Source organism: Sinocyclocheilus grahami, unplaced genomic scaffold (assembly GCF_001515645.1).
Source record: "Sinocyclocheilus grahami isolate Dianchi unplaced genomic scaffold, SAMN03320097.WGS_v1.1 scaffold176.1, whole genome shotgun sequence".
In the NCBI taxonomy this organism is placed as follows: domain Eukaryota; kingdom Metazoa; phylum Chordata; class Actinopteri; order Cypriniformes; family Cyprinidae; genus Sinocyclocheilus; species Sinocyclocheilus grahami.
In genome coordinates, this window is record NW_015505355.1 from 3,556,956 (window position 1) to 3,584,508 (window position 27,553).

The following is a 27,553-nucleotide window of genomic DNA, read 5'->3' on the forward strand; positions in this document are numbered from 1 at the left end:
ATACAACTCAACGTTACTTAGTTACTAGTTCTAAGTGACCTTTTCTAATTAGTAACAGAGGCTCAGATGTTAAACTGTCAAACTGCCCTTATGAAAATTACCCATGGTTTTATTGTAGTAAAAGTGTAGTAACCATGGTCTTTTGGCATATTGATTACCATTTGTATAACCACAGTTTTACTACAAATACTTCTACAAATGGTTAAACTACAGTTAAATAATATATACCTGTGCACATGCAAATTTCCTTGGATGTAGGACTTGTTAAGCAAACAGATTTTTCGTTTTGAAATGATTAATTTACTGAGCACAATTTGGTAAAGATATCCACCAAATAGCTATTTGGCAGTAATTTATTGATCTAATATTTAATTGTCAGTTGTTTAGTATATATATTTTTACTAACTATATATATATATTTATATGTGTATATTTCTCCTGGTTGGAGCCGTGAAGTCACAGGTCAACCCAGGTGAGAGGAATGAAGCATAATTAATATAATTCACAAATCAAACGAGGAACAGCTTTTGAGTCATAATATTATATAGTGCAAATTCATGTCAAGTAATTTTGTTATATAGCCTTTAGGAGAAGTTGGGTAAGCATCAGGTTCACTGCAGTTAGCCTCATGCCAATGTGTGCCTTAAAAATTAATACAAGAGGGGAAAAAGACCTCCACACAAAAATACTGGCAAAAGCTCACAGAGATTCAGAAATGTAGAATCGTGCAAAGGAAGCGCCAAGTGCAAAACGTTTTCGGAATAAAGAGAATTACAAGTGGAAATTACATCTGAATTCAAAGGATCTGATGATAAGACTTGGTCAGATGCCCTGTAAAAAAAAAAAAAGAAAGAAAGAAAAAAGTACAATTTAAGGTAAAAAAAAGGAAAAAAAAGAAACGGCAGCTGTGGTTGTCATAACTTTACTGTAAAAAATATATGTTAGCAGCATTTTAGGTTTTATGAAATTAATTTCTATTTACAGTAACAAAACGCATATGTTTTATGAACTGATATACAGTAACGCTAATATGCCAACTGAGATACTAAAATATCCTTTTTTGTACCTTCATATTGCACTGACAACCACCAAAAAACAGGTGCAGAGTGTCGTACAAATACAAAAAAACCATCATGGTAACACACATGACACTAAAATAATGCAATAAATATTAAATAACAGCGTAAAATGTAACATACAGCCCCAATGTACATAACAGATGACAAAAAGTGCAGCTGACAAGAAGCTTAGTTATTTCAATGAAAACCCATGTGAGCTGTCAAACAGGTTTTTCATCACAAATTATAAGATGCTTTTTTCTTTTTCACTTCCAAAACTGTCAATTTAACAGTATCATAACATGAAGTGTCCCATTAGATCTATTACAGTTTTTCACTGTATACACTAAGGGAAATCATCAGTAACAAATGAACGTCTTTTACTGTTAAAATGGTGATCACTTGAGCAGACAGCTGAAAACAGGCATGTCATTGACACTAGGTAGTGTCAGAGAGGAAACTATGCTGGGGGTCCAGAGTCTGTTTCGTCTGCCAAGGCTAACAAATCAAATTTAGAGAGATGGGAAGTATTAATTCACTGGGTGACTGAGTTTTCCAGTTTGTACTCCTCTACAGTGGAGTCTATTTATCCTTACGCTGCTGGAAAGTTACTGCCAGGGAACGAAAATCGCAAAAAAAAAAATTGTCTTTAAAAATGTTTGATTCCCAGAACATTCTGAGATTGATAGTTTATGGATTCTGTTTAGACTCTGTTTACAGAAAACATAATCTAAAGAGAACGTTTCTATAATGTTAGGAATTGGAGAATGTTCTGTGTTTTCTGGTAAATATGTAACAAATAATAATGATGGATCATTCATCAACTTTGCAGCAACTGTTTTTCTACCTACTTTTTAAAGAGAAATAACTTCACGAAGGTGAGAATGTCCTGAGCATGTCCTGGAATGAACATAAAAGTCTCTCTGTTTCAGCTGAGGCCTCACGGATGAGGTTGAGTGGTATTTTGGGTATTTGCTTATGAGGTGTGGATTCCACCTATTCGCACAACCTCCCTGGAGCAAAAATACGGAGTCTAGCTCCTGCGGCACAATGCCACCTACTGTGTAGTGAAGCTTCGTCTGCTGTTTCAGTTTCTGGAGTGGTGGCAGCCTCATGCTTAAGCTCTAGGATATAAACACAGATGATCGGTTCAGTCCCAAGAACATAGAAACTGAGAACCTAGGATCATTTCACCTTCAATGAATGTCTGCTATTACATTACTGTGGCAGTAATCTGTCTCTTATGCTCACCAAGGCTGAATTTATTTGATCAAAAAATACAGTAGTGTGAAATATTATAACCATTTAAAACTGTTTTCCATTTTAATGTAATCTATTCCTAAAGCTGAATTTTTCAGCATCATTACTCCAGTCTTCAGTGTCACATGATCCTTCAGATATCATTCTAGTATGCTGATTGCTGCTCAAGAAACATTTCTTAATATTATTATCAATGCTGACAGTTGTGTTGCTTAATACTTTTTGTGGAAACCATGGATTTTTCTCTCTCTCTCTCAGAATTTTTCCCTGAAAAGAAATCTTTTATTACATCATAAATGTCTTTGTTGTCACTTTTGGCCAGTTTAATGGATTCTTGATGAATAAAAGTATTAATTTCTTTCAAATTAAATACATAAATAAATACTTTTATTGACCCCGAACTTTTGAACACTATAGTTTGTGTGTGTGTACTAAAATATTACACCAGACTTCTTAGTGTCTTTTTTTAACATCTTTTTATTTATTATTATTTTTTATTGCATCTTTTTATCATATGGTTTAATTTTTAATTGAGATATCCGGATTGTTGTATCATCGTTTCTTTTATGCACCCTATTTTAATTCAGAAATTAAAACATGTTAATTATAAAAATTATAGAAAATTATTGAAATTAATTCAAGTCATTATATGAATTAATTTTGTATGTATTTTTGAATAAATTAATTGATCTGAACAAGAAAAATTGTCATGTTATTGCTCCATTTGTTAAATGGCAAACGAGTAACATCCATAATCCTTACAATTTACAGACTCATTAACAGATAATGGATATTCTCACTTTTGTGTCAACGCACATAATTTTAATAAATGTCTGTGCCTGTGCAATATGTGTCATATAACCTTCCTAAATTTCTTCATGTGATAGCTGTGTGTAGGTACCCACTGGGGATGACTGGAGGCCAAATTCAGGATGAAGATATTTCTGCTTCCAGCCAGTGGTCAGAGTCCACCGCAGCTCGATATGGCAGGTACATTTAACACACTGATCACACAACTGATCCTATTACACTAATAATAGAACTGATTTTCTCCACCATATCCCTCTATTTTTCAGATTGGATTTTGATGATGGAGATGGAGCGTGGTGTCCAGATGTCATGGCTGAACCAGACAATCTAAAGGAATTTCTGCAGATTGACCTTCGCACCCTCCATTTTGTCACTCTTGTTGGCACGCAGGGACGGCACGCAGATGGAGTGGGCAATGAGTTTGCCCAGCGATACAAGGTTAAATACAGCCGGGACGGCACACGCTGGGTCTCCTGGCGTGACCGGCAAGGTCGACAGGTGAGATGATGGAGACTGAGATCTTTGTTTTGATTTGTTGATAAGTTTCAATTCTGTCATCACTTTACCACCGTCATAATGTTTCAAACCTGTGCCACTTTCTTTTCAAAAAATGTTTCAGTTGATTTTCTTTCCATACAATGAAAGTCAATGAGACTCAATGTCATTTGGACCCCAGCATTCTTCAGAATCTCATCTTTTGTGTTATGCAGAAGAAAGAAAGTCAAACTGGTTTGTATTGAGCCCCTGAGGGGACAGGGTGATGGGGGGGGAAAATTATATTTCAGTGCTTTTGCACTCCCCCAAGAATCTTTGCGTTCACTCACAAAACTTTTGTGGCATAAATAATATGAGGTTGGAAGAAAAAGTTTCTCAAGAAAATGCAGTCATTTTGCAAGAGATCTCAAAGGTTTTGAGAATGACTGGAAAGTTTCTTGTGGCCATGCAATACTTTTTTCACATATCTGTCTCCATGTAGGGCCTCCGTTGGTTTTGAATTGACAGAACTTTCATTTTGGGGGGACTTTACCTTTAGGCCTCTAAGAATGATGAGGATTGTGAAATGAGTTCATTGTGAACTATGAGTTCATTCTTTGTGTGTTCTCATCCTTATTTATCTTTTTAGATCATTGAAGGGAACAGTAACGCCTATGATGTTGTGCTTAAGGACCTGGAGCCTCCCATTATTGCTCGTTTTGTGCGTTTCATGCCTGTGACTGACCCCTCTATGATTGTGTGTATGAGGGTGGAGCTCTACGGCTGTGAATGGCTCGGTAAACTATAAAACATATTTCATGCAAGTGCTCAAATGCAGACTGTAGCATTAACAAACCTCAATGTGATAATAGTTACCTAAAATGTCTTTTTGCATTGACATAGTGAAGTAGAATATGTTTCAAGCCTTTATGGGATTGATTCAGCCTCTTTAGGAATAGTCATTGAATCATTTACTCAGCCTTATGTCGTTTCATTGACTTTGATTCCTCCAGAATGTCAAGACGTTCAGTGAATAACAACTTAAACTTTGGTCTGTTTCCCACACAAAGCAATCGTATAACTCATGAGCTGTATGGACTGGTTTTATAATACTTTTATGGCAATGGCTAATTAAAACTAACTGTAAAAAAGGTAGATGGGGGGGAGATATTAAGTCGCTATAAAAAAGCCAATCAATAAATAAATGATGCAAATAGTGTTAAATAATAAATAAAAAATAATAAATGAATGGAAATATGAGGATAAATTAAAATACATAAATAAATGTGATCAAGATTTTATTATCTTGGCAGACAAAATAATAAATGATAGATAGATAGATAGATAGATAGATAGATAGATAGATAGATAGATAGATAGATAGATAGATAGATGGATGGATGGATGGATGGATGGATGGATGGATGGATGGATGGATGGATTGATTGACACATCTGTATTTATCTGTTTCTGTATTTCCCACTGATATTTCCTCCTATAATATGATAATGATAATGTTTATCCCTATAAAGAAAATTTGCAATTTTTGCAAGCTCGTTTTTGCAAGCTTGAAAGCTGCAATCCCCATTAGATGTATTTGTATGGAAAGGAGTGAGCACATCATTATTCATATCGATTTGGTACAAAATGTTCATTTTTGGGTGACTTTACCTCTCATCATTGCTGCAGATGGTCTTGTGTCCTACAGCGCCCCTGCTGGCCAGCAGATGTCTATCAGAGGCCAACAAATCTACTTAAATGACACTGTGTATGATGGAGCCATTAGTTACAGGTAAAGCATCACACACGTAAATATCACCACTTCATTCACTTAAATGAAACAACAAGGTTTTCTCCCAGCATGACAGAAGGCCTTGGACAGCTCACTGATGGAAGCTGGGGTTTAGATGACTTCACCAAAAGCCAGGTGTACGGGGTCTGGCCTGGCTATGACTATGTGGGCTGGATCAATTCTAGTTTCCCTGGTGGCTCACTTGAAAGCTGCAATCCCCATTAGATGTATTTGTATGGAAAGGAGTGAGCACATCATTATTCATATCGATTTGGTACAAAATGTTCATTTTTGGGTGACTTTACCTCTCATCATTGGTGCAGATGGTCTTGTGTCCTACAGCGCCCCTGCTGGCCAGCAGATGTCTTTCAGAGGCCAACAAATCTACTTAAATGACACTGTGTATGATGGAGCCATTAGTTACAGGTAAAGCATCACACACGTAAATATCACCACTTCATTCACTTAAATGAAACAAGGTTTTCTCCCAGCATGACAGAAGGCCTTGGACAGCTCACTGATGGAAGCTGGGGTTTAGATGACTTCACCAAAAGCCAGGTGTATGGGGTCTGGCCTGGCTATGACTATGTGGGCTGGATCAATTCTAGTTTCCCTGGTGGCTCGGTGGAGATGACATTTGAGTTTGACCGCGTCAGAAATTTCACGTCAATGAAGGTTCGTCTGAAATACATCTGTGTCTACATGTCCCTTGTGAAAAAGAAGTGTGCTTAATTGTACTGAATGTGCACTTGTAGTGTTCCTCAAATCTTATATATTAAATAATATTAAATATATTAATTATATTAAAAAATATTATATTATATTATATATTTTTAAAAAATACTTGCATATTATATATATATATGGCATTGAATATATTATTATAGACAGTTTTTAAAATGTGATCTTTGTAATAATGTCAAATTAAATGCTTTAAATCATTGTTTTAATAATCTTTTATACATTTATTTTAATGTGTTAAAACTAAACATGTGAAGTTCTTGATAATAGTGTAATATCAGTTTAATAATAATATAATATAATTTTAACTTAGTGTTCTTTATTATAACATGTAAAGTTATATTTTAAATGAACAAAATTGCAACTTCATTACAAATTTGTATTTGCAAATATACTTAAATACATGACAAGTCTTAGTAAAAAGGACATTCAATTATATTTTTGTTTAACAAATACTTGTCAGTATATTAGACAGTACATTTTAATTTCAAAAGACAATAGAAGCAATGAATTATATAGGTTCATACTTTTTTTTCCATAATATTTTAAAAAGTGCATTCAATTGTAGGTCTACTACTTTATTCACAAGGGGTAACATATATGCTATTATTATAATTATTAATTAATTATTTTGTATTGCTGCATAACCTTCTGTTTCAATAGGTCCATTGTAACAACATGTACACATGGGGAGTAAAAATGTTTCGACAGGCCGTTTGTTACTTCCGTACGGATTCAGACTGGGAGCCCAATCCTATGGTTTTCAAGCCGAAAGCAGACAACATCAGTCCAAGTGCTCGGTTTGTCACGGTTGCCCTTGGCAACCGCATGGCCAGCACAATTAGGTGCCGTTTTGCATTCAATTACATCTGGATGATGTTCAGTGAAATTGCTTTCCAGTCAGGTAATAGTGGTTTAATCACGCTGCATGTTCTTTCTTTCATCTCCAGCACTCCTTTTCTTATCTGTTCACTTTTTCATGATTCATTTTAGCATATTAATAGCTTACTAAAAATACAGTACCTCTGCCGTTCAAAATGCCTTTCACCCAAATTCACCTTTCAGATACAGCAGTGTACAACACCTCTCTTGTTCCTCGTAAACGTAATCAAACTCCAGGGATTCACCCAGGTAAATGTTATATTTATTTTAGATACAATACAGAATTATTTGTGAATAAATATCTGCTCTCACACAGTGCCAATTGGTTGCTATATGATTTTACAGTATAAATTTGCAGGCAACAGTGCCGCCTGTTGTTCATTACTTCATGCAGTGGCCTTATGAATTTCACAGTTAGACACATAAAATATATTTTTAGAGACTAATAGATTGGTATGGCTTTTAGAGTTTTATGAAAAATAATAATTTGAAGATTTTTGTAATTATGCTGCAACATAATAAAATGTAAAAAAGAAAAAAGAAAAAGAAAAAAATGGGGTGTGAATATTTTCACTATAGGCTATATGAATGGGAGAAATCATAACTCTCATTATGGTGACTGCAGTCCCATCCACAGTGAAAAGTGCCAGTCGCTTTTTTGATAGAAGCATCGCACTGCTCAATATTGCATTGAAATGGAAGTCGTGGCCTAATGGTTTGAGAGTCGGCCTCATAACTGAAAGGTTGTGGGTTTGAGTCTTGTACCGGCAGGGATTGTAGGTGGGTGAGTGAATGTACAGTACTCTCTCCCACCTTCAATACCACAACTGAGGTGCCCTTGAGCAAGCGCTTTTTTGATAGAAGCATCGCACTGCTCAATATTGCATTGAAATGGAAGTCGTGGCCTAATGGTTTGAGAGTCGGCCTCATAACTGAAAGGTTGTGGGTTTGAGTCTCGTACCGGCAGGGATTGTAGGTGGGAGGAGTGAATGTACAGTACTCTCTCCCACCTTCAATACCACAACTGAGGTGCCCTTGAGCAAGGCACCGTACCCCCAACTGCTCCCTGGGCGCTGCAGCATAAATGGCTGCCCACTGCTCCGGGTGTGTGTTCACGGTTTGTGTGTGTGTGTGTTCACTGCTGTGTGTGTGCACTTTGGATGGGTAAATGCAGAGCACTGATTCTGAGTATGGGTCTACCATACTTGGCCACATGTCATGTCACTTTTTTCACTTTGAAATTATGTAATTTCACAGAAAACATAAACAAGATTTTGATTCTGTAAAACATAACAAATATTGTATTGTATTTCCTACTCTGAACTTTCGGCAGGTGATGATCCCACCCACAAAATCGATGACAGCAGCACAAGGATCCTGATAGGCTGCTTGGTGGCCATTATTGTCATTCTGTTGGCCATTATAATAATCATACTTTGGCGACAGGTGTGGCAGAAGATGATTGAGAAGGTAAGATTATTACCTTCAACATCAACTTCAGAGACAACAATCATCAACTCGAGTTTGAAGCCTGCAGTTTTTTTAATGGTTTTAGTTTTTGTTAACTATAATAACCCTGCTGTCAGTTTGTGGTTATCAATGTAGCATGTTATGTATCACATTTTGCTGAAGGCCTCTCAGCGTATGTTGGATGATGAGCTGACCACGCGTCTGTCTGTTCAGAGAGAGGCCTTCACCCACCGTCACTCCTCTCTGTCCAGCGATGTTGAGTCCAATTCCACATATGAACGAATTTTCCCCATGGGATCTGACTATCAGGAACCATCACTACTTTTACGGAAACTACCAGAATTCCAGGCTACGGAAAACCTTGGTAGGGCTGCTCAATATTTACCCATCCTCATGTCATTCCAAACCCAGTTTACAGGAGTTTATAGTAACTTAGTCTGTCTGGAGAAATTAACACCAAGACAGCCATATGAAATAACTCTTTGATGAACAGCCTGAAATTAAGGGCATTATTCACTGACAATCTTTTCATCTGCTATAACTTTCATTTCAAATATGTCTCCTTTCAATGTATTATGTGACATTGGATATCAAAGTGGACTTCTGTTTTTCTCAATCCTGTCACCATATTGGTTTTAAAAACTGTCATTGAAGAAGATTATCAATGAATAACAACTTAAATTGTTGCCTCTTTGTCACACAAAGCTATATAAAGAGTTGAAGTATGGACTAGTTTTATGCAAACAGCTCGGATAAGATTCTTGAAAAATTGCACTGTTTGAAGTCAGCAAGATTTTTATTTATTGGAAAGAAATGCATAATTTAAGCAAGAACGTATAAAGTTACAGTAAATACACCTGCTCCTATTTAACTTTAAGTTCATCAGAATCCTGAAAAAAGCTTCAGTTTCCACAACTTCAACACTGACAACAGATTGTTTCTTGAGCACCAAATCAGTGAATTAAAAAAATGTCTGATCATGTGATACTGAAGACTTAAGAAAATTCAGCTTTGCAATTGGTCACGGAATGCTCGAGGCAATATTGAAGATCCAACAGAAACTTTATTATGGTTTCAAAACAGTAATACACATCAAGGCAAAAAAGCAAGAAAACATTGCACAAGCTTAACCACAAACACAGAACCAGCAAACTCGAAGTAACAGAAGCAACACTGCAGCAACCACACAAGACACAAGTAGAGTAGGCTCAGGAATGGACTCCTGGACTGGAATGAGCTCAGGAGGGAACTCAAACTTGAGTGGGCTCTGGAGCGGACTCATAGATGGGAATGAACTCTGGAATGAACTCGTAGACTTAAGTGAGCTCAGGAGTGGATTCATGCACTGGAGCAGGCTCAGGAGTGAACTCGTAGACCTGAGTGGACTCGTAAACCAGAGCGAGCTCTGGAATGAACTCGTAGACTTGAGTGAGCTCAGGAGCAGATTCATATGCCTTGACCAAATACCCACACTTGCGATCTTGGCCACTTGAGCGCGACAGGAAGTGCGCAAGACTGTCCCAGGTCTTAAAAACGCCAAAGTGCAGTGCCCTTAATACACACTGAATCCACACTATCTCCGGAGCGCTATTCGAGGCTTAATGTATCCCATCATGCATCATGTTCTGGAAATAAATCGTGAGACTTTTTGCCGAGATCTCGCGAGAGGTCACGGAAACCTTTCCAATGCAAGTTAAATATTAATATAATAATTAGATATTACATATAATTTGGTAGAAAAACTGTGTTTTTACGTTTTATTGGTGCAAAGATGAGTAGTGGTAATATTTATTTTGTACAAAATTTGCAACTGCTTTTTATCTCTTAATTAGAAGCACCACAAATTAAAATTATGTCATGTTATAGGGACTACTGAACAGACATTTAAAAGTTGATTTTAAAATGCAAAGTATTTAAAAATTGAAATTAAGCTATGTAAACATTTGCATTTTTACAACACTATAAGTGTGTCCCATCAGGTAATGAAAAGTTCACCACACACTTGCGGTCTTCATCCTCACTTGAACACTTGGGCCAAATACAGGAAATATGTCACATATGTTGTCAAGTGGTCAAGTGCAAAGACCGCAAGTGTGGGTATTTGGACAAGGCAATAGACTGGAGCAGGTTCTGAAGTGGACTCTGAGGGCTCTTGGACTGGAGCGGGCTCTGGATTGGATTCATGGAATGGAATGGTCTCTGTGACAACCAGTACTAGGCCCTTAAGATACCAGCTGCGGGAACGATTCACGATGACCGAGAACACAGGAGTGGCATCCGTGAAGGCTTCAGACGACATCCATGACATCCATTTGGGGCAGTCGTGGCCTAATGGATAGAGAGTCGGACGTGTAACCCGAAGGTCACAGGATCGAGTCTCAGGTCCGGCAGGGATTGTTGGTGGGGGGGAGTGAATAACCAGCGCTCTCTTCACCTTCAATTCCACGAATGAGGTGAAAACCTTGAGCAAGGCACCGAACCCCCAACTGGTCCCCGGGTGCCGCAGCATTGGCTGCCCACTGCTCCGGGTGTGTGTGCACTTAGATGTGTTAAATGCAGAGCACAAATTCCGAGTATGGGACACCATACTTAGCCACTTCACGGCTGGTGCTCTGGCATGGCGGCCATCTTGTGAAGGAACTCTGGGTTGGCGGCCAACCTATGAAGGGACGCTGGAACAGCCTCCTCAAGAGCAGACTCTGGAACTACTTCCTCTGCGGCAGGTTCTGAATGATCTGGTGTTAAACACTGGCTATGAAGACGGAGAAATCTGACGAAAGTCAAGGAACCTAAGTCCCTCCAACTCCCGCAGAGGGTCATCCAGGCACACATTAAAAAGATCCTTGAGCGCTGCCTCATTATACTCTAGCCCCAAAGCAAAAGCCAAAAATGTCTGCACAAAGTATACAATACTCCAAAACGGCTGGATCTTGAAATGGCTGCAGTATTGTGTCACGGAATGCTCTTTAGGTAACATTGAAGATCCAATAGCAACTTTATTAACTGGCATAAAGTTGGCTTGATGTTGGATGTTCGATATTCGCAAATTTAGGGACCGTCTCTAAAGTTGCATGTGATATTGGTATACACTTTTCTAACATCAATAGCATTTGAGGAGAATGACTTACAGTCATAAAAACAACTGCAAACTGTTCATCTAGGTGTCAACTATAATGCACACCTTTTACATTTTTCATATTTATTAAAATAAACTGTAAATCATATATAAAAATTGCTATTTTTCTCTACCGAATGGGCTCAAATGCAAAATATGCCATAATTTAATGCTGAATAGCATTTGAGCAGAATGACTTGCAGTCATAAAACAAACTGTAAACTGTTCATCTATGTGTCAACTATAATGCACACTTTTTACATTTTTTATATTTATTAAAATAAACTGTAAATAATTTGTTTAAAAAAATCAATTTTTCAGTACCGAATGGGCTCAAACGCAAATTTTAAGCTCAATAGCATTTGAGGAGAATGACTTGCAGTCATAAAACAAACTGTAAACTGTTCATCTAGGTGTCAAGTATAATGCACACCTTTTACATTTTTGATATTTATTAAAATAAACACTAAATCATATGTAAAAACGCTATTTTTGGATGTGAAAAACGGGTGTGAAAAAGTGGCATATTTTACATATGATTTACAGTTTATTTTAACAAATATCAAAAATGTAAAAGGTGTGCATTATAGTTGACACCTAGATGAACAGTTTACAGTTGTTTTTAGGACTGTAAGTCATTCTCCTCAAATGCTATTGAAGTTAGAAAAGTGTATACCAATATCGCATGCAACTTTAGAGAAGGTCCCTAAATTTGCGAATATCGAAAGTGCAACGTCAAGCCAACTTTATGCCAGTACTTTACTATAGTCCCAAAACAGTAATCCACATCAAGGCAAAAAAGCAGACAACATTGCACAAGGTAATCCACAAACACGAAGTAACAAAAACAATACTGCAGCAACCAATGACACAGACCGCAGGGTATAATAAAGGTGAGCTAAGTATCTCAAATCACATGCAGCTGAGAGTAATGGACCAATAATCAGAGCAAGGGATGATGGGAACTGAAGTCCACAAGCACTGGGCAATGATCTGAGAGGAGTGGGCACTCCAGCAGATGACTGTGACACTATCAGAGGAATAAATTACATTAAAAAAACTGAAATAGAAAAGTTATTTTAAATTGTAATAATATTACTGTTTTTACTGTATTTCTTATCAAATAAATGCTGTCTTGGTAAGCATAAGATACATTTAAAACTCTTATCACCCCAGTGATGTATCCTTCTGTATTTCCCAAGTAAATGCATATTAACAAAAAATAACTGTATTAATTCTGAAATGAAGTTTAGAATGACATGATGACAGATTTTAGATTTTTGTGTGAACTATACCTTTAACAACATAACATATCTATGTTAATATGGTTGTGTTACAGCAATGATCGATGCCCCTTCCGAACCCTCTACGACCCACCCTACAGATGAGGCCCCACACTACGCAGAGGCAGATATCGTGAGCCAGCAGGAAGCCGCTGGTGCCCACAGTTACCGCGTCACAGTGGTCAACATGCCCTTATCTCCAGGAAGTAAAAAAATAATAATAATAATTTGATATAGCCAAATTTATTGTTTTTCTTAAATTATATTTATGGTTGGATTCAAACATTAAATTAACTAATTTCTTTCATACAAAGTAGTTTATTTGATGTTTATTATTATATTATTATTATTATAACAAAAATAATAAATATACTGTATTTTCTTTAGACTCAAGCCAAAATGTTACTTAATGTATAATATTTTGGGGGCTTTTTAACACTTAATGTCATCTTAAACAAAAGCTAAATTAGCAATAATATGAGAGTAGAATTTGTAAAAATAAATATAGAAAATTCCTTTATATTAATACAATATACAGTAGCAGGGTCAGAAATTTTACATTTGTGAGGACAATTAATGTCAAATTTAACCACCTACTTCAATCAATCAAAATACTTTATGACAATAACAATTGACTGTTTAAAACTGTTTCTAAATTATACGTTTAAAAAAATAGGAGCTAATATGGCTGTAATATTATGACAAAAATCGTCAATTATTGCTCTTGATATTGTAATAATGATTATTAATGTCGATTAATAGAATACATATAAAACTTTTTTGCTTTTTGTGTCTGTGTTTTGGGGAAACGGCTCTTCATATATTCTGGCTCTGGCTTCACAGACAAACATGTTGGTCCGTGATGTTAGTCTAGTCTAGTGCAAAAACTCTGTCATAATCACTCAAGCTATGAAATTAATATTTCATTTACATCTTACTGGCACTTTGTTGTTTATGATGAGGGAATTCACAAGCTATTCAATCAGTGAGCGCGCATTCTCAACAACAACTCTAGAGTTTTCAGCGCTGACTAATCCAATTGTCTCTGATTGGCCATTGCATTCCTAAGATCAACAGAAATGCGCGTGATTGGTCATAAGGCTTAAAGGGATAGTTCACCCAAAAATGAAAATGTGATGTTTATCTGCTTACCCCCAGGGCATCCAAGATGTAGGTGACTTTGTTTCTTCAGTAGAACACATTTGATGATTTTTAACTCCAACCGTTGCAGTCTATCAGTCGTATAATGCATGGCAATGGTAACAAAATCTATGAGAGTAAAAAAAACATGCACAGACAAATCCAAATTCCCCCCTGCGACTCGTGACGGCACATTGATGTCCTAAGACACGAAACGATCGGTTTGTGCCAGAAACCAAACAGTATTTACATAATTTTTTACCTCTAATAGTCCACTATGTCCAACTGTCTTTGGGCGCGCGCACGGCATCCGGTGCGTGAGATGTGTACGCGCTCTGGTGTAGTTTACGTTAATGGGTGTGTTGATATCCAGCCGAAGAGCAATCAACCATAACTTCAGGCGAGCAGGCTCAGAAGTTGGGAATACGTGGAAAGTCACCACTCCCGAATGAGTTCGTGCGAGAGAACATAATCTTCGTTGGATTTGTCTGTGCATGTTTTTTTTACTCTCATAGATTTTGTTACCATTGCCATGCATTATACGACTGATAGACTGCAACGGTTTGTGTTTAAAATCATCATATGTGTTCTACTGAAGAAACAAAGTCACCTACATCTTGGATGCCCTGGGGGTAAGCAGATAAACATCACATTTTCATTTTTGGGTGAACTATCCCTTTAACACTGCAAAAAAAAAAAAGTGTGAAAGGAATTTGCTGCAGTGTGAGTGAATCAAAATGTAATTCCACAAATAGACACTTTTCATTAATTTTCACAATTCGTTTTTAACGCAACAGTCGCAATCAATTGTTTAATTGTGTAGGGGCACTTTTTGCCCCATTTATCTTGAATTTGTGGGGCATTTTTGTTCATTTTGGTAGCATTTTTGCCCAAGCCCCCATTAATTTCCAACCCTGCAATATAGTGCGTCCTATTTTCTATTACTCTTTTTTTTAAGTATGATGTCTTACATCATATGCATCATCTTTATAATATAATAATAATAGTAAATGTCCTCTTTTCTGTTAAGAAAAAAAACACAGAAAAATGAATTAATCCCATAATAATTTCTGCAGTCTGTAAACTAGCCAGTATGCGTTCTGCAAATCAACACTATGGGGAGTGTTATCTGCTTTTACACAAACTGCACAAATCAGGTTTAAAGAGGAAACCTTGATTTTTGCTTAGAGATCAATAAAACAAATGCAGACGCTCCTCTCAAAAGTTTGTTTCTTTGACTTCAGTGCTATATTCAGCGTCTCCTAAAGCTATATGAAAGTTTTGTTTAATGAACAGACCAAACTTTAGGATAAAATATTATAAATGCATTTTTTTTTCTCTGCAGCTACAGCATATTGATCCGCATGGCCTCTCAGATTTCCTCGGGAATGAAGTATCTGTCCTCCCTGCATTTCGTTCACCGTGATCTCGCTACACGCAACTGTTTAGTGGGTACAAATAACACCATCAAGATCGCCGACTTCGGCATGAGCCGCAACCTGTATCGTGGAGATTACTACCGCATACAGGGACGAGCAGTGCTCCCCATCCGCTGGATGTCCTGGGAAAGCATCCTACTGGTATGTCTTTCTGGAGTCAAATTTGTGGGGCCACAAACTCACATGCTGCTCTATCATTTTGACCATCTGTGTTTCTACAGGGCAAGTTCACCATGGCCAGTGACGTGTGGGCATTTGGAGTGACCCTGTGGGAGATTCTGACCCTGTGTAAAGAGCAGCCGTATGCCCAGTTCACAGATGAACAGGTGATCGAAAACACGGGCGAGTTTTTTAGAGACCAAAACAAACAGGTGAGACTTGAGCATGCAACAATTATAACCTTCATCTATGACAACATTTTTACTTTTCAAACCGTACAAGATCTAGGAAATCACCAGAGACCTCAAGAATAAAAAAAAATCTCATTAACACTACTTATTTAATAACAATATTCCTTCTTTAATGCTTAAATATGTCATTTTACACTTTATTAGATTTTAATGTTCATTTATGTACTAAATATTTTTTATTTGTGCATTGTAAATGACTAGCTCAAGAACATGTTAATTTAATTAACGTTTTAATGGTTTATGTACTTATGAACTTTTTACCATCAACCTGCCAGGGACTACAGATTAAAATGGACCTGTATGGTTAAATCTGGCACATTAACATGATGGTCTTAAGTAGTCATGTTAATTGTGCATTGTCCCTTTTAAAATAAAAATGGGAAAGAAATTTTTTTTTGTTTGTTTAATATTTCATATATTTTGTATTTTATTGTTAATTAACTATGTTAATTTAAATGCAATTGTATTATTACTTTTAGTATTTAGATATAAATATACAATTCTTTTTTATATTTTTTTACATTTACATTTGATTACTGTTTGAAAAAGAGTATTTCTGCAGCACTTCAGTGTATTTTTTTTAATTCTTGGACTGACATATTTATGCTTTGTTTTCCCCTTGTGCCTAAGATTAGCTGGCACTGCAAGATGAGTCAGGAAAAATCCATGCAATAACTTGGCAAAAACTAAAGGTGTCATTGCTGAGCTGTATTTTGAACCCCTCAGGTCTATCTGCCGAAGCCACACTGCTGTCCTGATTCAGTGCACAGCCTCATGCTCAGCTGCTGGAAGAGAAATGCCAAAGAAAGACCCACGTTCCTGGAGATCCACAGCACACTGATGGAATACCATGACTAATTGAAAATGTAGCTTTTCCCCACACACATTCAGCAATTCCCAGACATGTAAGGGAAGCTCAGCTAAATGTAATAGCAATATCCTTCTTTTTCAGTGTAGATTAAAAATAAGAAAATCATAAATGTTGACCTATATAAATATGAAATATTATGTTCTAAAAATTAAATGGATGTTATTTTGTTATTATTTTTTGTTCAATATACTCTCTTTTCCTTTTGTATGTACAGTAATGTACTTTCTGTTCATTTTGCTGTTGTTGTCACTGTTTATTAAATATACATATTTGCTGACTTATTGGAGCAAAATGATGATAATCTTATTGCCTTTTGAAATAATTGTGTCTTTGTTGATAAATCTTGAAGGGAATCTGGGAAGTGTCAAAGTACATTGGAATATGTTGGAAACTATTTACATGTCTCGTGTCATTTGATCTTTTTACCAATATTTAACTCAAATTTAAAGGCATAATATGTAATTTTCGCCGCTTGAGAGCGGCGTATTCAAAATAAACAAATAGACAAAGGCGTAGTTTGATGACGCAGTGACTGAGTGTGGAATCATGGGAGTTGTGGTCTTCATCCCCCACAGCAGATGCAATCCCGGGGCTCGAGCTAATGATTTATTAACGTAGCAGAATGCAGCAGGGTGAGGCTGAAAGCCGTCAAAGTGAAACGAAGCCGCGGAACGAGAGTGACACTCGGCTCGAAAGCAGCGGAGCTTTTATTATGCCACACTTTAGCGCTTCCGCTCCTTCCGGTCGTGCGTATGTGGGGTAAAGCAGCGCGGTTTTATCATAATAGATACGTTTGAAAGTTCTGTTATAATGCTACTCTGTGCGGTCGTCACCAGTCTATTAAAACACACAACATATTAAAGCGTCTTTGGTGTTTCCATGTTTTCTACAAAACAAAACCGGAAATCGAGGGGTTAAGACGTCATTGGCAGGCGACACTATGGACACGGTCCGTGTCACTAGTTAAAATTGCTTATTTCTCTGGATTTAAACATTCTTCGAAACATCTGGGATAATGTAAGTACACAAGTTAGCAAAATATATAACACTGTTCTAGTGGTTTTTGGATATTTTAATAAAAACATCTTACATATTGTGCCTTTAAGCATAACGAATGAATGGTTGCATACATAAAATTATACATATATGCATACACACCAACATACATACAAAAGTTTTAACACACAAAACTGAGAAATAGGTGGGTGAAAAACACAGACACTAGCACTGGTTTGTAGATTGAGCCTTCAGCCTTAAACATGTCACTCTGTCAATGATAACGACACGAATTCAAATGCACATTTGTGCGACGAGAAACGTTTTGCCTTTAGGCATGTTGGGTTAAAAATAGCCTGCCCTTGATTTCACATGTCTATAATTCACAGTAATTATTTTAAGAGGCACGAGCGGTCACACCGCGAGCTGGAAAACATCCTCTGTGGTGACGCGCCCGTGACGTCATTCTCCGATAATGATGGCGGCTGCTGGAGCCTCAGCCTCAGCCTCAGATATCAGGCAGAGAAAACCTCTGTCAAGAGCTCCTTCAGCCCTCTAAACCACCGCTGCCAGCGTCCCGCAGCACTTGAAAAAACAGCTGAAGGGATAATGAGAAACACCGGGGACGGCTGTTTGAAAATATCGCAATATTTGCCCTGAATATGTATGTCGCGGAGCAGCGGAAAACAGCCGTTAATCTGAGGGTGATTTCACAGCTCGCGATGATTCACTGGTAATTTTCCAGCAGCGCGAGACTCTCCTCGGACAAAAAGCACCCCGAAATATTCAAAAAAATGAAGTTTACCGAGCACCTGTCTGCCCACATCACCCCGGAGTGGAGGAAACAATACATTCAATATGAGGTAAGAGCCGAAGAAAAGCAACCTTGAGCTATTTTACCTCAGACAGCTTCCATTCAGCTCACGAAACCGGTCTAAAACCAGTCATCTGTCGTTATACTGTAGACTTTGAACGAAAGACATCTGTATTTATGTGATTTAATGTCTGTCATATCTGTTCAGGGTTAGTCTGTAACTGAAAGCTAACAGCTGATAGCTTTAACGCTAGTGTGAGTTTAAAGTATATGAACATCAGGGATGCGAGGTGAATCAGTCCAGATGTTTCGCGCTGCTCACGATCAGCTTTGTTAATATGTTTATTAAATAAAAATTCTAAACCAATAAGACGACTAAATTAAAATGTCAAATTCAACATGGGTATGTAACTCAAATTCCAGGATGCAGTTTAGAGAACACAAATCTCTAAACAGTCAGTTTGGATATTAAATTCTGATTCATATCTCGAATACAAATAGTGTATCCTCCTTAATTTTAGGATTTAGGAGTTGGAAAACTTAATATTTGAGAATTTACAGGGTGAACAAGTTCATCAGGCTTATAGCAATGACCAAAATCAAGCACACTCATTTTTTCATCAATACTTATTGCTTACATGGAACATTTAGGAGTGGCAGCGTGATACAATTGTATTTTTCCCCCCCACATTGCCATGTAGTCCTTATCTGCATTGTTTTTCAGGTCTGTAATTACCTGTAGGGGTCATTCCTTCAAAACAAACATATATGGTGGTGATGCAGAGCTTCAAAATGCAGTGCTTATCAGGCTACATAATTGCATTATTTCACATGAGCGCATACGAGGCAGTTTTCTTTGTCTTCGACACTGGACTGGGTTAGAGTTGACAGGGCTTTAGTGTACTGCAGCTCCTTCAGGGTTTAATGGCCTACACATAATGAGATTATTGCCTTCCCCTTGGACATTTGCTAATTAATTAGTCATCATCTCTTTTTGAGAGTAGTACACAGCGGATTGTGTTTGTAAGGGATTGCTGAATCAAATATAAATGATAGCAGAAAATAAACCGGTGACGGATTTGCTTTCTCTGTCACACTTAGGCTTTATAATGCCCTCTCACCTGCCTTGAGGAGAGATCAGTTCTGATCTCGAGGATAATTTTTTTTCCCCACTCTATTTGGTAGCACATTTATTTTTGCCCGCTATGACTGGGCACTATGAATGTGTTGATTTGTTATGTTCTGTGACCTTTCTTTCGTGTCACACAGTCTTGACAAAGCTGATGTCAGCTTATTTAGAGATATGAGCGTTTCTGCTGATTTTTGTGTTCTGAGTGGGCTATCACATGATTCCTGACGCTCGGAAAGAGAAGAAAAATGTTTACCGTTTCAAAAAAAGCATGCTAAAGTCGAGACTAAAGGCAAGGCTGCCTCAGAGTTTAAGACCTTTTTCTTAGTCATGGAAATGTGGTGTATGCTGGCCTGGGTGTAGAACTGTGCAGGCCTGCTGGTAGAACAAGTAAACATCCCCGATGCAGCTGTCAAGGCCACAGTCCCTCTGAGCTCATGTTTTCTTACAGGATTCTGTTTTTGCAACAGGCTTCTTCAGAATCTGCGTTGTACTGTATACTGCAGAACTGTATTTGCATGTGAATTTGTCATCACTTGTTGGACAAAGTTTTTTTTTGTGTGCGATATTTAACCAGTCAAAGCATTCTATAATTGTTTTGTTCCAGCTCCCACTCTTGGTATTTCATTTTCTTTTCTTCACTTAGGATGTGTTTACACTTGTAGTTCGGTTCTTTTGGTCCGGACAAAAATTAAATCATACATTTAGTCCTGATTCGCTTAGCATTCACACTGTCATTTTTAACACCTATCCTAAAAATAGGACACTGAAGGCACAAGGATACATTACAACCTATTTGGACAGCTTTTATGACATGCAGTATATTTTGCAAACTTGCCGGTCATCCAAAACTGTTGCTGAAGTGCGTGATTAACTGGATTATATGTGATTAGGGCTGTAGGTAAACTCTGCAGGACAGCGGGTCCCCAGGAGTTTTTTTTTTTTATGTGATATGATGTCCTGTTTTTGGTGCATTGCATTTTATATCTTTGGTCCGCTTAGCATCAATATTTCAGTTGAACCCGACTACCCTTTTCAGGGGGTCTCTGTTGGCTTGTTTGGTGTGCACTAAAGTTCAGATGGCAGCATTCACACTTATTCAGATGAACCGCATTAACAGACTTAATTTTAATCATTTTAATTTTGACCCAAACCTGCCAAGTATCTTGAAAGAGAAAGTGTCACAATTTACATGCTTGCTTATGCACTATTCTGTGCCATTTTGTAGTAAACGTAGAATTCATACTGAAGATTCCATAAAAGATCAAGTGCACTTTAAATACCCAGATGTTGCACTTAATTAACTTAAAAATAAAAATAGATATTTATTTTTATATCATGATCTTCCGTCATCTGGAAGAGGACAAAGAGTGTATTGCCCATCTTCAGATTTTTCTATGTGAAAGGAATGAAAATATTTGTTACATGAGATGTTTGGTTTCTTTTGTTTTTTCTTTGTGATGATATTTTACACTGACATTTAATAGCATTTAGCATTAAAATGCTTTTAATCTGGAGCCGTTTCAGAGTGATCTTGGAGTGAGAGAAAACTCTGACATTTCACACATGCTCTGATTACAATGCTGTAGTTCAGGAGTAGCGTTCAGGAGTAGCGTTCAGGTTCATGCTGAGGTCAGTGACAAATACTGTGCTGAACATGGAGGAAATCCCACTGTAAGGAATTTCAGTGTGGTTCTACACTTAAAATTATTCACATTTCATCTCTTTTATCTTTTACTTTTTATTCAAACAACATTTCATAAAAATACTCAGTGCAGTAATAATACAGAGAACTGTTTGTGAATATAAGTTTAATGTAGCCCAGCTTGTCTAATTTGATTGGCTCTGTTTAATATGGAGGTCAGGTGACTTTTTTTTTTCTCCATGGGTTGTGTTCTCTTTCTCTGTGATGTAACAGTGAGACATGATAACTGATAGAGGGCAAGCAAAATATTGATGGGTTGTTATTGATTTGAGTTCCACAGGCAAAGTTCCTGCCTCTCACTCCTCAGTGCTTCTCCACTGGATGTGTATGACCTTTCACCTATTGTGATGCATAAAAGCGAATAAAATACCCCTCTTTCCACAATATCATTGTAGTTTTTCATTTTAAATTAAATCTTAATATTTATGCAAAGCATGCAACCGAATAAAGCAAATTTTTGTCATAGTAAGTTAACATGTTTTTAAAATAGCCTTATATGTTTTCTGGTGATTATGCACTTTTGTGCTAAGATGTGGCTAGACGCATGTCATAATTACTAGTGGTGCACCAATCAGGAAATTTGACGCTGACACCGCAATGACAGCTCTGCCCCATGCTACTTTTATAAGCTATATATAAAATAAAAATAATGCATGGTTCTATAAAGCTGTATATTGCAAAAATTTACATTTTGTGAAATATGACTATTTATACATATGTAGAAAACTGTTATGAGTAGTTTTGTTGTCACTGCCAAAGACCATGAGTGATAACTAGGGCTGTGTATCACCAGCAAAGTCACGATACGATACGATACGTATCACGATACATGACTGCACTGAATTTCACCTCAGCAGAATTGAGAAAAACAGCTGTTTATTAAACACTGCATACTATAGTGCCATTTCTAACTATTGACAGAGCAGGCAGTTGACCTCTGCATTATGAAGGGCCTCCATAACTGTACCACAGTACAATATAGGTAATGGCATATGTTTCATGTTTACATTGTGCACTCCCCACCAGGTACAATATTCTGATTGTTTGCATCTTGTTTTTAAGCCCATAAATAATAATGTACTTGTTCTAATAAATTTATATTGTAATGTACTCATTCTAATATGTTAAAAAAATGATTTACATTGCTGGCAGGTTATCATTGCACAAATTAACACACTCTCTACAATAAAAAAATTAGAAGAGTTCTAAACTAATGCGCTGTCTGCACTGTATCTAACGCACACACGCTCAAGGCTGATTTATGGTTGATTTATATTCATTCTTTTTTAGAAACCTCGAACTTTTCTACTAAATTTTAAACGTTGTAAAATTAAGCGTGGTCCACTGCTGCACACATGCCACAGTATCGATACAGGGCCAGCTGTATCGATACTCGTATCGTCAAATCACTGTGACGATACATCGTCGTATCGATATTTTGAACACGGCACTAGTGATAACAAAAACCAGAGATTCAATGTAAATAAGGGATTCATCATGTAGTGTAGAAGACTACATTTATTATAATAGGAGTTTTCATGAGAACACTCCTAAAATTGCGACAATTAACAGTGATAACAATGGCAACGTCACTGTCTTGATTTATTGACGCATAAAATGGCAATAAACTTTCTCAGTTTGTGTTGGATTTGTAGCTACGTGAAGAATATGACATGACATTTCCCAAATTTTTTGCACTCACTTTAAAAAAAAATTAAAATTGTATTTCTAATTTCTGTTGGTAAATTTGAATTCTGTTAACCAACATTAATAATAGTGATTACAATATCAAGGGAAATAATCAACAATTATGTTTTGTTTTTTTAATGATTGTGCAGTTTCTTTTTTTTCTCAGCCTCTATCTGTGCAGTGATTATTCTTGAAAATGGTCACATTACAATTCACACACATTTTATATATATATATATTTTTTTTTTTTTTTTTTTTTTTTTTTTTTATTAATTTTTTATTATTTTTTAACGCATTTAGTAGGGTTGCACCGATGTATTGGCCGATTTTTGATTATTTTAAAGCCATCGGCACATTGGAAATAGCATGAAAAGGGCAGATACCGATGGTTTATTAATTAACTGCATGGAGACAATGAGTTGCATGTCTGTTGCATAATCCAACATTTTTCTCTCTGCAAAATAATTAAATACTTGCCAAAACAAAAAATCTGTACAAAATATAGTTTGTCAGACAACAGAGTATGACCTATGCAAATGTGACGCTGATGCATCCAACCAGTGAAACGCCCGCGCTCAGCTGTAAATTCATCATAGGTAACGTTAAGGCGCAATGGAAATGCCCTGGAGTTAGTTTATCTGAGGATATGTCACGAACCGCCAACTAAGCATTAGGCCTACATTTAAGTGAAAATGAATGGCAGGTAATATGCAGCTTTTTGTGTGTTTGAAACCAGAAAAAATGGCAGGATCGTGTAGAACACGGATTCACACAAGTTCACATCACGCTCCTGCAGCGTTTCTGTAAACAGAGAAAATTGAATAAAACTATATATGCTACATAAAAAGGAATATATAGGCCTATACACTAAATAAATTTCACTTAAATCATTAACAGATTAACAAAACGAAAGCAAAAAATTGTGCTGAGTTTGGATCATTGTAACGCGCGCTCCGAAGTTCATGGAAAGGAAAGCCATTTTCTTTATTTTGCAAAAGCTTTGCAGTTTTGAATCGCGTCAGCGACTCACACGCACATACAACATATTTTTGCTAACTTGACATTGCAGCCTGTTCATTATGAAAATTAAATAGTTAAAGATACATAAAATGTTACACTGCTCCATTTCAAATAGTCCGTAGTACAGTCTGTGCCGTTCAGCCTAACCACCACCTCCAGATACGTCGTGAATATGGAACATTTGAATTTGTGCGGAATGAGAGAGGTAGGCTTCAATTTCGTTTTTAAATTAATTAGTTTTGGCTTACAACTTTAGAGGATTTGTTGTGGAGAGAAGGGAAGTAACATAGCCTAATTGTGTTTGTAAATATTTTGCTTTATTTACCGGTGTTTTAGCCGACATTATTTCTGAATGCTAATAATAAAATAATAATATATTAATAATAAAATGCGGCGTACCGCCTACTAATTTAGGCTGTTTTTTCCTCTCAAAACGCTTATAGGAGTATCGTTTTTTTTATCCATGCTGCAAACATTTTTAAATATCTTGAAAAAATAGGCCTACTTTAATGTCTTTAAAGCATTGACAGTATTTTCTTTTGTATAATACATTTGGTCAAAATCTAGAAAAGATGATGCTGTATTGGCTATGACTAAGCGCAAGATAGGCTACCAGATCAAGACCTGCATGTTTTTTTTTCTTTTTCTTTTTGAGTGAAGAAAACGCTGTACTTCATAATTATTATTATTATTATAAGCAAAGAAAAAGTTTTAAAAATAACGTTATTAACCAGTATTTTTTCTACTCAAACCGGTTTCGGAACGGTAATAATGCAGTGGAACACAGGAACAGAAACATTCAAATACCAATTCTGCTCGGAGTGAACTGACAGATTTTCTTTTTTCAGTTTTTAATCCCTGCTTTATGCAATTGACCAATATCGGTATCGGAATCGGTCAATAGTTGTTTGTTAAAATCTGTATCGTATCGGCCAAAAAAAAATCCCTAGCATCCCTAGCATTTAGTAGAGTTGGACTGCACATGTGTGTGCAATTGTGTGTTATAATTTAAAAATATATTGGCCCAGAATTGTAGTATTATTTGTCAATCTCCGGTCACAGGTTTAAAATTAATATTGGCGAGTCGAATGGTGCATCCATATGGAAATGCTTCAAAGTCTCCTACGCTTGTATCTATTGTAACCAATGCTTTGTCCTAATTTTTTCTGATTCAAGGACACGATGTGTTTCTTACAGAGGGGATATCCAATTCTAGATTTGGACAAAGTTAAAAACAGCCATTTCCTCTATCTTTCTTTTAGTTTTAGTACTTCCTGTTCTGTACTCAAAAACTCATGTCTTTCTGTCTCAGTCCGTCTGCATCCTGACAGGGCTTCCCTTGTCAGATAGAACAGGCGCAGTGCCAGTCACATGCTGCTGTGTGATATGAAAGTCAATTGTCTGACCTCTGGAAATGGTGTTTCATGTTCTTTTCTTCTCCACAGGCTTTTAAAGAAATGTTGTACTCGGCCCAGGATCAGGCCCCATCAATCGAAGGTAAATACATGAAATACATGAAAACATACTCTGGAAATCAGCACATAAAAAATAGTGTAATTACCAGTTTACTGTTCGTTTGAAATAAATCAAGTATTTTAAGGTGGAAAATTTGGGGTTTTGTTGTCAAATTAGTTAAAACCCTTTGTTTGATCTAGGGATGGCCATTTTGGGAAATTTCTCATTTCGATCATCGTTAGGTATCAAAAATGAGTACTTGAGTACTTGGGGGCGGGCATGGCTATAATGGAGATAATGAAAATATCTGAAGACTGTTATGAAAATGAATGTTCAAAATAAAAATCTGACATGAAAACTAGGGTTGGATTTTTGCCGATATCCGATATGCCGATATTTTTCGAACTCATTTTGGCCGATACATTTCCTTTTGTTTGGAAACGAGACCAAGTCTGTCCTATGTGGAAATTATAAGCAAATTATTTTTGATTTTGGTTAGTTTTTAACAAGAACTTATTTGTTGAATTAAATAAACAATAATGAAGTTCTTTAACTATAAATAAATCGCTGCATTTTGCAGTAGTAACCTTAACATTTTATTTTAAGATTTAACATTTGTAGATGGTCTAAAGCAAAAGAGTTGTAAAAATTCTGAAAATATTTCAGAGATCATAATTTGTTTAAAAAATATTACATATTACACATTAATGAATAAATCAGTATATATACAATTTTTTATTTTACAAGTATCATGTTTGTGATTTTTATTGTTTTCATGTAAGCTATAGCTTCTGACCTTTAAATCAAAACATACTCATGATTTTATGACATCAATTACTGATTTATTTAATCAGAAACATAGTCTAAATGTTATTTGTGTTTTTTACTTTCATTCTATTAGAAGTAGGCCAACAGCGCCCCCGACGGAATTAAAACCAAGGCGATATATCTGCCGATATTTGGAATTTTTCAAATTTCGGCATCGGACGATTAGTGCTGTTCTGTTCAGTGAGCGGCAGAGAAGCAGCGAATTCAGTTGGCCGCACCGCAGCCATCTCGTCAATAAATGAGTACAAAACAGCGTTTCCTAGCACCTGTCGCTTACTGATTGTTTGGAATTATAAATATGAGCGTAGTTCGTCTGTTAATATTATATGTACTTTTTTTGTTTGTTGTTTTTTTTAGTTACTTGGATGCAGGCAGTGCGCTGCATGAGACAAAAAAGTAATGTAGCCAAAACAACCGCATAGCCGCTCTTTAGTGTAGATGCATGTTGATTTTATCAGACGATGCCACGATTATAAATGAGTGACTCCTGGTTAACATGTATTAAAAGGAGTCGTGTTTAGTCACTATGTAGTGTGGTATTTTTTGACAATATTCACTCATCATGACAGTAAAATAGGGCATTCTAAGTCAATATACTGCAGTATTTCCTCTCTCAATCAGTAGAAAATATGGTTAACACCCGGTCATGCATGAAAAAAAAAATACCAAAATACCGTGATATAAATTTTTGGTCATACCGCCCAGCACTACGGCCGATACATTTTTCTGTTTGGCAGGATCGACAAACTTTAAACTAGTAATTTCAAATTAAGCTGCACTTTATGCATTTGCCCACTGTCATATTCATGTCATTTTCATTGCGTGCTGTATGTCAAATAAGTGTTACCTTGGCTTTATGTGAAAAAAAAAAATATATATATATATATATATATATATATGATTCCCAATGCACACAAACTCAATACTGAGTGCCCTGTTAATTACAGTGTTAATGTTTACTTTTTTTTAATTTATTTTTTATTTTTATTAAATATTTATTTATTTGTGAAAAATGCTTTGTCTTCTAAAGTATAAGCATGTTTATTTTACACAATCATTTAATACATTTTCAAAAGATATCAAATTTCTTAAATATACATTAAAATAAATAAAATTATATCGGCCACCCTGCTTTCCAAGATATCGGCATCGGCTGTCAAAAAACCCATATC

At 36.4% G+C, this 27,553-nt stretch overlaps 2 protein-coding genes across 2 annotated transcripts in view; both read left to right on the forward strand.

The window, feature by feature from the left end:
* Positions 1–423: 423 nt before the first annotated feature.
* On the forward strand, positions 424–16,749 carry LOC107593856 (discoidin domain-containing receptor 2-like). The gene is made up of 15 exons (XM_016283736.1): positions 424–472; positions 3,206–3,308; positions 3,395–3,626; positions 4,252–4,399; positions 5,718–5,820; positions 5,886–6,069; positions 6,799–7,039; positions 7,201–7,272; positions 8,351–8,487; positions 8,650–8,851; positions 12,942–13,091; positions 15,270–15,282; positions 15,371–15,605; positions 15,686–15,835; positions 16,601–16,749. Exons 1-15 carry the CDS (start codon positions 424–426, stop codon positions 16,730–16,732), a joined length of 2,151 nt encoding a protein of 716 aa, XP_016139222.1. The 3' UTR covers positions 16,733–16,749.
* A 1,429-nt stretch (positions 16,750–18,178) lies between these two features.
* LOC107593799 (xenotropic and polytropic retrovirus receptor 1 homolog) overlaps positions 18,179–27,553 on the forward strand; it is a 36,022-nt gene continuing 26,647 nt past the window's right edge. Inside the window, exons 1-2 of the mRNA XM_016283674.1 lie at positions 18,179–18,604; positions 25,544–25,595. Coding sequence (XP_016139160.1) covers positions 18,536–18,604; positions 25,544–25,595 — 121 coding nt within the window. The 5' untranslated portion in view covers positions 18,179–18,535. The remainder of the gene's footprint in view (positions 18,605–25,543; positions 25,596–27,553) is intronic.

Bases quoted from the DNA above. Each gene is read 5' to 3' on its own strand.
- LOC107593856 (XM_016283736.1), top strand. From the start codon at position 424: ATGTGTATATTTCTCCTGGTTGGAGCCGTGAAGTCACAGGTCAACCCA. The intron at 473-3,205 runs GTGAGAGGAATG...TTCATGTGATAG, and splicing joins GAAGTCACAGGTCAACCCAG to CTGTGTGTAGGTACCCACTG. The intron at 7,040-7,200 runs GTAATAGTGGTT...TTCACCTTTCAG, and splicing joins TGAAATTGCTTTCCAGTCAG to ATACAGCAGTGTACAACACC.